We start from the raw sequence: 9857 nt of genomic DNA, 5'->3' as shown, positions 1-9857 counted from the left end.
TAAATTTATCACACTATAGATAAACATAGATCCCTAATTATTACTTTTTATCACACTATAGATAAACATAGATCCCTAATTATTACTTTTTTTTCTATTTTTAGAAAGGACTTAAAAATTTAGCCTATACTAGAGAGAGAGAGAGAGAGGGAGGGAGAAAGAGAAAAATAGAAAAAGAGATTAAATGTTCAAAGGAGGAAAGAACTGGTATAGAGAGAAACAAAGAGATGAGAACTTAGCTTTTCATTCATTCTTCTTCCTTCGCTTGATCAGCTTTTTTCTTCTACAACATAAAAGCACAAAACAAGAGAAGAGAGTAGGAGAAGGTAGAAAATTAGAAACATGCTTATTAATCATTACTTAATTATGTAGAGATTAATAAAAATCATATTAAGTAAGAGAAATCACTTATCTCTCAAGCGCTACTTTTTCCTTTAAAAAAAGAAGGAGTCACTGTTTTTATCATAACTTTTGATCCCGAATTCTAATTAAGGAGATTTTTAGTGCATTGAAAATCTTGAATTGCGATCTACAACTTTGTAGAAGAGGTCAAAATCTGAATCTATGATTTATTAGGTCGAAAATTTGATTTACGCAACCTGCTTAGAAAAAACACAAAAAAGCAACCCCGGATAGCAGTCCACTATTATGGCCATAACTTTTGCTAGAAAACTCCAATTAAGGAGCTTTTAGTGCTAGAAAACTCCGATTAAGGAGCTTTTAGTGCGTTGTAAAACTGACAAATCAGCTCTACAACTTTGTAGAAGAAGTTAAAATGTGAATCGATGACCTAGTAGGTCAAAATGTGATTTACGTAAAAAAAAAGCACAAAAAAGTAACCTTGAGAGCGTAGCCAAGATTTGATACCACTGTTGCAAATGGAAGTAAGATTAGACATATAAAACCACATAAAGCATGGAAACATACATACCAAGAATACCATGAAAGCTCCAACACGTAGGGAGAGGGGGAGAGAGAGAAGCATTGGTTCAATCGGCCCCATTAACTGAGTGCCATGAATGGTCACCTCAGTGAGTATTTATAGTATTTATTAAGATAAATTTGGCAAAAGCCAGTTATAATGTTTTTTTCACCCAATTTAGGACTTTTGATACAAGAGGGTTTTCTCACGTGAAGGGTGTCTACATAAATCTTCATGGTTGAGAGTGCGAGGGCCCTTATAAAGGCCATGATCCACCGAGTTCAAGTCCCACCGTTGGTCGTATAGGCCCTCGTGTTGCATTCTACTAACGATAATACCTCTTTCTCTCTCTCTCTCTCTCTCTCTCTCTCTCTCCACACACACACTCATCCACATAACCTTTTATTACTTAACAACAAACTCATTCAAAGGCAACAAACATGCAAGGGCATCCATGTGTGTGTGTGGGGGGGGGTGTGTGAGTGTCACCATATGTGTATATGTATGTAGGCAAAAAACATAACATGTGGCATTATTTCTTGGGGGTTGTGTGTGTGTGGGTGTGCATCCATGTGTGCTCTACATGTATGCAGGTGTGGGTGCGGGTGTGGGTGTGTGTGTTTGTCTCCCCATTTACAAAACATACCGACACCCCGTCTTGATAAACAAATGTATTCATATGCACCCATGTGTGTGTGTGGGTGTGCATCCATGTGTGCTCTACATGTGTGTGTGTGTGTCACTCCGTTTACAAAACATGCCCACACCTTGACTTAATAAACAAATGTATGCATATGCACCCATGTGTGTGTGGGAGTGGGGGGGTGTGTTTAAGTGTCACCATATGTGTATGTATATGTAGGCCAAAAACATAAATGGTGACAACAAGAAATATTCTAAACCTATCAAAAATTACAATAAATTATTTAAAAAGTGCATAGATTTTTTAGAATGTGCATATAACTTTTTAACTTTTTGAAGGACAAATCCAACTTTGATGATGGATAGCCAAGGTTGATGTCCACAAAGTTTCAAATTTAGTGTATTGTTTATGATGCCCAACAATGACCGTCACAAATAAAGCTTAACATTATTACCAATCTAATTAGAAAAGGAATACCCAAAATGACCCTCAAAAATTAAGCTTGGACAGCAAGCTAGGGGGTGTGTGAGTCGCGACGTGGATGTTTTAAAATAAGGAGAAGGAAAAAGCAAAAGTCATGCACGTTGTTTATGGTGATGTGATGTGCGAAGTCCGTGAAGATTTGTTGATTATGGTGATGGACGGCTGAGGTTGATGCACTATTGGATGGTGGGCAGATGTCTAAGGCTATGGTGGGTCGCAGGATGTATTACCTCAATACATGTAACCCTCGTCCCACTGCATGGCACCCCTGTCCTGCCTGCATGGACGACGGTAGAGAGGGCGACGGGCAAGGTTTAGGGAAATTAATTTTCTCAGCTACATGGCACCCCCGTCCCACTGCAAGGCAGTCCCCCGTCCCCGCCTGCATGGACGACGATAGAGAGGGCAACGGAAAAACTAGACAAAATGACCGTCCCACTACATGGCACCCCCGTCTCGCCTGCATGGACGACGGTAGAGAGGGTGACGGGCAACCAGACAAAAATAGCAGTGAGAGAGAGAGAGAGGGAGAGCACTCACCCGAAGCGAAACTGGCAGAGCGAGAGAGAGAGAGCAGTCACTCGGGAGAGAAAGATGGTCGAGTGCACTCTGCAACGATAGCCACAAAAAAAAAAGCAAGACTTTGTGTGTGTGTGTGTGTGTGTGTGTGTGTGTGAGAGAGAGAGAGAGAGAGAGAGAGAGAGGTCACCGGTGTGTGCAACACCCCCCTCTCTTCACCCGTCCCTTGAAGAGAAACTGGGAGAGAGATGGCCGAGCGCACTCTGAGAGAGAGAGAGAGTGGTCACCGCTGTGTGCAGAACGTCCACGATGCAAACGTGCCAACTCTGTGAGAGAGAGAGAGAGAGGTCACCGGTGTGTGTAGCACCCCTCTTGCTTCACTCGTCCCTTGAAGCAAAACTAGGAGAGAGATGGCCGAGCGAGCTTTGAGAGAGAGAGAGAGGTCACCGCTGTGTGTGCAGAACGTCCACAATGCAAACATGCCAACTCTGTGAGAGAGAGAGAGAGAGAGAGAGAGGTCACTGGTGTGTGCAGAATCTGGACGATAGACACCAACTCCACCATACGAAAAGCAAACACGCCCTCTGCACCACCAACTCTTTGCCGTTGTGTATTCAAGAAAACGGTTGAGGCGGGACAGTGATTGGTGACGAGCCTGAGGCGAGACCACCGCGAAGGTCTCTATAGCCATGAAGAACGGAGGCGGGAGGGGGGCGCCATGCAGTGGGTTGTGTGCGGAGGGTCTGCAGGCATAAAAAACGGAGGCAGGAGGGGCCGCCATGCAGTGCCACGCAACAAGGGCACTATACACCTGCCACGTGTCAACGTTGGGAAGTCAACGATCCACCAGTTATATTATAGATAGATAGCATTACATTTTGTAACTATGTACTAGAACGGTACCAGGTGGTAGACTATCAATGCTTAGGGAGTGTGAGGTGAATCATCTCGTGGCATGAGCATACCCTGAACAAACTGCTCCCTGTGTCTCTTTGCACAACCCTCATGAAGATATGTGTATGTCATGCAGAAAAGCCACTTGTCAACTATGACTTTTAAGGAAATCTCGAAATGCTAAAATAGGCACTTCATTGTAACTTATAGAAACCTTTGAAACCATCGGCTCCTCATTGCCCAAACTAATTAATTAATACCAAAAACGTTTTGGGTGCTTATTCGTTCCCTTTATAATATAATTCTGTGCATTAAAAAAATTTAAAACAAAAGAATAGCAAAACGCGAAATCGGCACCCTCAGATAAAGGGTGCCCATACCTTCGTGCTCATTAAAAAATTAGATAATAAATCAAAGCATCACAAAAAAGAGACGTGAATGTTGCCATGGAAACCGGTCTGCTTAAGGTTCAACGCCATAGCCAGAGCTTCAGTCCAAGGTCAGGTACCTCATGCTCCCGCTGATTCGTGTCCGTGCAAGCAAGAAAGAAGATCGAAGGCATGGACGCTGCTGCGCAACCCTAGCGATATCGTAATCATTGACGATGATGACTCAAGCGTAAGAAGGGCGGCTCCTGCATCAAACATGATGTTGATGAAGCGTTTTCTTGCAACAGCAGCCATGGCGTAAAGATTCAAGCAGTGTTCCACAAGCATCCTTGTGGTAGCTATGGCGGAAAGCTGCGGGCGGTTTTCGCAAGGGCCGACAAGAAATCCTTTTTAAAAAGGTCGCAAATCCCGAATACGGAAGGACTTTCTTCTTGCGATGCGCCTCGGGCAGGAGAAGTTGTAGAGCCAGAAGACAAGGAAAAATCTTCTGCCTCCATAGTGAGAAGAAGAAACAAGGTGCAATTGAATTCTAAGTCTGGATCTCAGCAGGTTTTGCCTATCAGCAAGGGACCCTCTTTCTCATCCGCATAGCTCTTCGCCGTCTAACCATGGCCTTGATCATGTTGTCTCAGTGAGCAAAAAGCAGAGTGAGAGAGCTTTCAACAACAGGTAATTCAAAACGTCCCAGGCCTTCGGCTGTAAGAGATTTCCCAGAGCGCTTTGGTACTATTTCGTCTGTTAGAGATTTCCCTGAAGGCTGTTGTCCCATCTCTTCGGTTCCCGTCATGGATTGTACAAGGGCTCTTGACGGCGAAGGGGGTACTGTTGTCAACAATGAGTGCTCTTCAGGGCATGGGCAATCCGATTCTGCATTGAATGACGCATATCTGCTTGTTTCTAACGGGCCTGATGAGGCTCCAAGTGTGAAGCACTCAGTTTGGAAAGAGACAGCCCAGTCAGCTGCAACAGGAAACACAGACGGAAACTGCCTGTCTGATCGAGAGGATGCCATCTCTTCTCCCCAACCACCCGATGCTTCCTCTTCTCTCAACAGATCTCCTCTTCAACAACAGGCAGTAAGCCCCTCTCCTCCCAGGGCATGTTCTCGTCAAAGACCATCAGCAAGTAGCTGTGAAAAACAGAAAGCAAGGCGGAATCAGCAGGATTGTTCGGGTTCATCAAGCAAGAGGTCCAAGTGCTCAAAGAGTCTGGATTGCTCAGGAGCAAGCACACCTGTCCAAAGTGGTGATGTGAAGGAGTCTGTTGAACCAAACACAGGGATTAACCATTTGGTGGATACTGGGGTAAGTGCACGCACTCTTGTGAAGCGGACATTGCAGGAGTTTGAGTGCATCCGAAAAGCACTAGCGAAGGGCCCAAAAACTGGCAAGAGGCCAGATATTGAAGCTGCCAGTAGACTCAAAGAAAAAGGTTTGTGGAGAAATGATGGGGAAAGGATTGTTGGTGAGGTTCCTGGCGTCGAAGTGGGTGATCAGTTCAACTTTCGAATGGAGTTGTTTATGATTGGGCTACATAGGCAAGTTCAAGGTGGAATCGATTATATTCATGGAACCAGACGCAGCAACAGGCAACCGCTGGCAACTAGTATTGTTGCTTCTGGTGGCTATGAGGATGATGATGATAGTGGGGATACTTTTATTTACACTGGGCAAGGAGGCAACAACTATGATAGAGACAAACGGCAGACAAGAGATCAAGAGCTGGTGCGAGGTAACCTGGCACTAAAGAACAGTCTTGACGAGGGTTCTCCAATTCGTGTAATCAGAGGGTCTTTGGATCCTGGCAACCCCACAGATAGGGTGTACACGTATGATGGGCTATATGATGTAGTTGACTACTGGTTTAAATCAGGTGTGGCAGGATACCAGGTAATTCAGTTCAAGCTGGTGCGGCAACCTGAACAGGCAGAGCTGGGCTCTTCCATTGTGAGGTTTGTTGGTCTTCTGAAGAAGAAAGGGCTAGCACGACCTCATCTCCTTTTAGAGGATATATCTGCAGGCCAGGAGAGGCTGCCGATTTGTGTTGTAAATGAACTGGATGGAGATGGCGCACCCACTCACTTTGTTTACACTTCGCAGATGAAGTATCCGCTTTGGTACACGCCTGCACTTCCCAAAGGCTGTGATTGTGTTGGAGGTTGTGTGGATGAAAGTAAATGTTTGTGTGCAATCAAGAATGGGGCTGAATTCCCTTACAATGAAGATGGTTATCTTATTCGAGACAAGCAAGTTGTCTATGAATGTGGGAGATCATGTCTCTGTTCAAGCTCCTGTCACAATAGAGTTAGTCAGAGGGGCCTGAGATATGACCTGGAGGTTTTTAAAACAAAAAAGAGAGGGTGGGGATTGAGATCCATAAACTCAATCCGACCTGGAGGGTTTATCTGCGAGTACACAGGAGAGTTGTTATCAGATGCTGAGGCTGAACGAAGGACTGGGAGTGACGAGTATCTGTTCGACCTTGGGAACATTCGCAGTTCACAGGGCAATACTTCACAACCTGTGGAGACAAGTGAATCAACTGCAGTTGTACCAGCGGCTGAGGAGGCACAGTATGCCATTGATGCCAAAGTATTGGGCAATGTTGCTCGCTTCATCAATCACAGTTGTTCACCTAATCTTTTCCCACAGAATGTTCTATATGACTCCAATGATACAAGATCTCCACATGTTATCCTGTTTGCAATGGAGAGTATACCTCCCATGAGAGAGCTCAGTTATGATTACAATTACACTGTAGGCCATGTGCGAGATGCAAAAGGGAATGTGAAGACTAAGGATTGTTACTGTGGAGCACCAGATTGCAAAAACAGGCTTTATTGATCTTTTCTTGTTGAGATACCGTTAAGGTGTTGCTTGAGCTGAAGCTGCCTCATAATTGGGTGCATTTGGTATTCTTCTTTACTCCACCCATTCCTGCTCAAATTCATGGAGTCTAACAGTCATTCTTTTCTCTCTAAATATTGCAATTCTCTTATCAAGTGCTTGTGCTCTTTAGATTCCATTCAACTTCTAGGCTTTTTAGAGGCATTGACCATGCATGCTAAGGGGTTTGCACAGAGTGAATGCCTAGGTTTGTGACTAAGAAAATTCAAAGAGTGTATGGGACCAAAGACCACCATCTTTTGTGTGTCATATATGCATGTTTCATGCAACTGTGCTGGCACATCATCTAACTTATGTGCTCTTTTCTATGTTACTGTTGGCACCATTGTGCATCCCTAAATATCATGCTTGTGGGAATAAACCATCCGGTGTATATGTTTAGTGCATTTGGAACATCGGGGTTTTAAGACCACTTTGATTTGTCACATATGTAGTACTGATTGAGACTCGTACTTGATTTAAGGCTTTAGCCTTTATTGTTAGGTTCCAGTGTTGATGTGTTGATTAGTTTGTTGCTTTGCGTTCGATGGCGTTTCATTTTGGATAATGAGTGAAGAAAGTGGAATGGTAAACTGCAAGGAACTTATTCACCAAAAAAATTGACTGTCGCAGCTTTGTTACCACATTGTGATGGATTGAATGTCATTTGTAATATGACAAGATAACCAAAGCATAGTTGATTCCAATCAAGTTGAAAGCCAATGCAAGTTATCAAAAAGAACATTCTCTGTAATCTTTTACCTTAAATAAAGAAATTAGGTGTGCTAAGTCTTGTGTCAGAACTAGAGTTTAGAGAAATGGAAATGCTACACTGTATATGGCCTTTTAGTGAGTTGCTTCATTCTTGCAAACCTCGATCGACTTCCTCTGCCTTCTTAATTTCATAGCTTCATCTTTTTTCCTGCATGCTGCTTGGCTTCTGTCACCCTATCATTGCATCTTGATGCTGCATAAGATAGCCTATGCTTAACGTTAAGTTATCCTTGAATTCATCCAGACTTACAAAGCCTCGTGGAAAGCTTGAATGTTGGGACTTTCTTTGACTGGTACCTTTTAAAGAACACACTATTCAACTCAGCTTTACCTACTTCCATACATAGTTTAGACATACTTTGACACTTAAAATGTTAATATTTTGTTAGCATTACCGAAGGCAATGCTGTAGGGATTATGTGATGTCAGGATGATGTCAATGCATGGAGAACTGCTGTAGATTGGAGTTTTGTCCTGTCGACACAAAGCATGGATAGGCCTGCAGGCGTGGCTTGGGGAGCATGAATTTGTCTGTACAGTGGAAAACTTCACAAGGTTCCAGATACATAGTGGCAATGGCCCCACTTGGAACCTTCCATGTCTCTGCAAGTCTTTCAGAAAGCCCTGTATCCCAGCATCGGAAGATGCAAAATTTGTAAGACCTTCCACATCTTGTTGATGCCTGTTATCATGTTTGGGCCATCTATTTATCTTGTATGGCAGTATTTAATGATCTGTTACAAACCATTTTTCTTGGGGTTTGAGCAAGAAGCACCAAGGTTGGATAACTGTGTGGCTGTTTCGTTAAGGAGCTCTATTGTGGGTGTGCCCGCCCTGTATAAGGTGTTTTATCATTTTTCCTCACTCCCCGTATTTTTCCCTATTTTTTCCCATTTTTTCTAGTGGTGGGGAGGGATGCCAGAGGTTGGCAGGAGCACTTCAGGGCTGGCCGACTGTCCCAACAGCAGTCCTGTGGCTGGCCGACTGCACACAGATGATGCGTGGGCTTCTGGACTGCTGGCCGACTGCATACACACAGTCGTGGACATCTTCTGTGCTGGCCGACTGCACATGCAGTCGTGGACATCTTCAGTGCTGGCCGACTGCTCTCCCAGGGTCATATAAATAGGCCCCTTGCCCCCACCACTTCCTCATTCAGTTTTCTCGGGATCTTGTGTATAGAGAAGAGTTTACACACCTATCTCTTTGTGTTTCTTGTGCTGTCTATTTTCTGCATTCTACTTGCTCTTGTCTACCCAAGTTTGGTTATCATTTCCGCTGCATATTCTGACATGGTATCAGAGCCCTAGGCTCGAGATAGATCTTGGGAGTTTTTATGAGCAAGAGGGGGAGCGTTAGGCTGCTGATTGGTGGACTGTTTTGGACTGTTTGGGAAGAGAAGGTGCAAGAAGAAGGCGGGCTAAGGTGCTCGACAGCCACTTGCAGGTTTTCAGATTTTTTTTTCCCCACCCACCGACCCTTTCACGTTACTCCCCGCAATGGCAGATTTACTAGAGATGGCTGAGAAGCACGTGAAGATTCCGACTCTGCCCACGTTCCCAGTGGATCGTCAGTTGGACGGGTCCAATAACGGCATCTGGAAGGTCATGATGGAGTCGGTGCTGGAGTCATATGACCTTGCCGATTTTATCATCATTGGAGTTCCACGGCCGGAAGCAAAGGAAGGGGAGTTACTGTCGACGAGGAAGGACCGCGAGGCACAGGCACACATGTGGGATCGTGTCAACGCCAGGGTCCGGTCATTTATTTTCCTCAACTGCACACCACAAGTGATCAATCATGTGAAGCACATGACGCTGGCGAGAGGCATATGGGAGCACTTGGCTTCTTTGTATAACAGGGTATCACCCATGAAACGGATCTCCTTGGAAGTGCAGATGCGGGTTATGAACCCTGCAAAGTCTTCGACGATGTGGGAACACATTAACAAGCTGCAGGCCCTTCAGCAGGAAGTCCTACAAGCTAGGAAAGAGATATCATCTGAAGACATGGCCATCACTTTGCTTTCCCACTTGCCTGCTCAGTATTCTGCTTTCTATTCCTCGTTGATTACGAGTGGCAGGCTCAGCACCATAACCTGGGAGGAGCTTGTGCCAATGGTCTTGGACCAGGAGGAACGTTTCACGAACCCTCCTCACAGCGGAGGTTCGGAGGCCTTAACTGGCCAACGGTCGAAAGGCCGGAATAACAACAAGGGCAAAGGTAAGGCTTCACCGGAGAAGTCTTCTGAGAAGAAGCCTGATTCAAAACGAGAGAAGCTGAAGGCCGAAAGATCTTGTAATGATTGTGGCGAGAAAGGCCACTATTGGAGGAAGTGCCCTAAGCGG

At 44.8% G+C, this 9857-nt stretch overlaps 1 protein-coding gene across 1 annotated transcript; it reads left to right on the top strand.

Moving 5' to 3' along the window:
- The first annotated feature begins 3877 nt into the window (after nucleotides 1-3877).
- LOC147620352 (histone-lysine N-methyltransferase, H3 lysine-9 specific SUVH6-like) lies at nucleotides 3878-6851 on the top strand. Its single transcript, XM_086772559.1, has one exon. The coding sequence runs from the start codon at nucleotides 4636-4638 to the stop codon at nucleotides 6691-6693; it is 2058 nt and encodes a 685-aa protein (XP_086628685.1). The 5' UTR covers nucleotides 3878-4635; the 3' UTR covers nucleotides 6694-6851.
- Nucleotides 6852-9857: the final 3006 nt, after the last annotated feature.

Source organism: Cibotium barometz, chromosome 32 (genome assembly GCF_041138505.1).
Source record: "Cibotium barometz isolate CiBa-2024 chromosome 32, ASM4113850v1, whole genome shotgun sequence".
Lineage (NCBI taxonomy): Eukaryota > Viridiplantae > Streptophyta > Polypodiopsida > Cyatheales > Cibotiaceae > Cibotium > Cibotium barometz.
This window is presented reverse-complemented; position numbering and strand designations above follow the sequence as displayed.

What these genes read in the sequence shown, in the direction of transcription:
- LOC147620352 (XM_086772559.1), top strand. Translation starts at nt 4,636, where the DNA reads ATGGATTGTACAAGGGCTCTTGACGGCGAAGGGGGTACTGTTGTCAAC.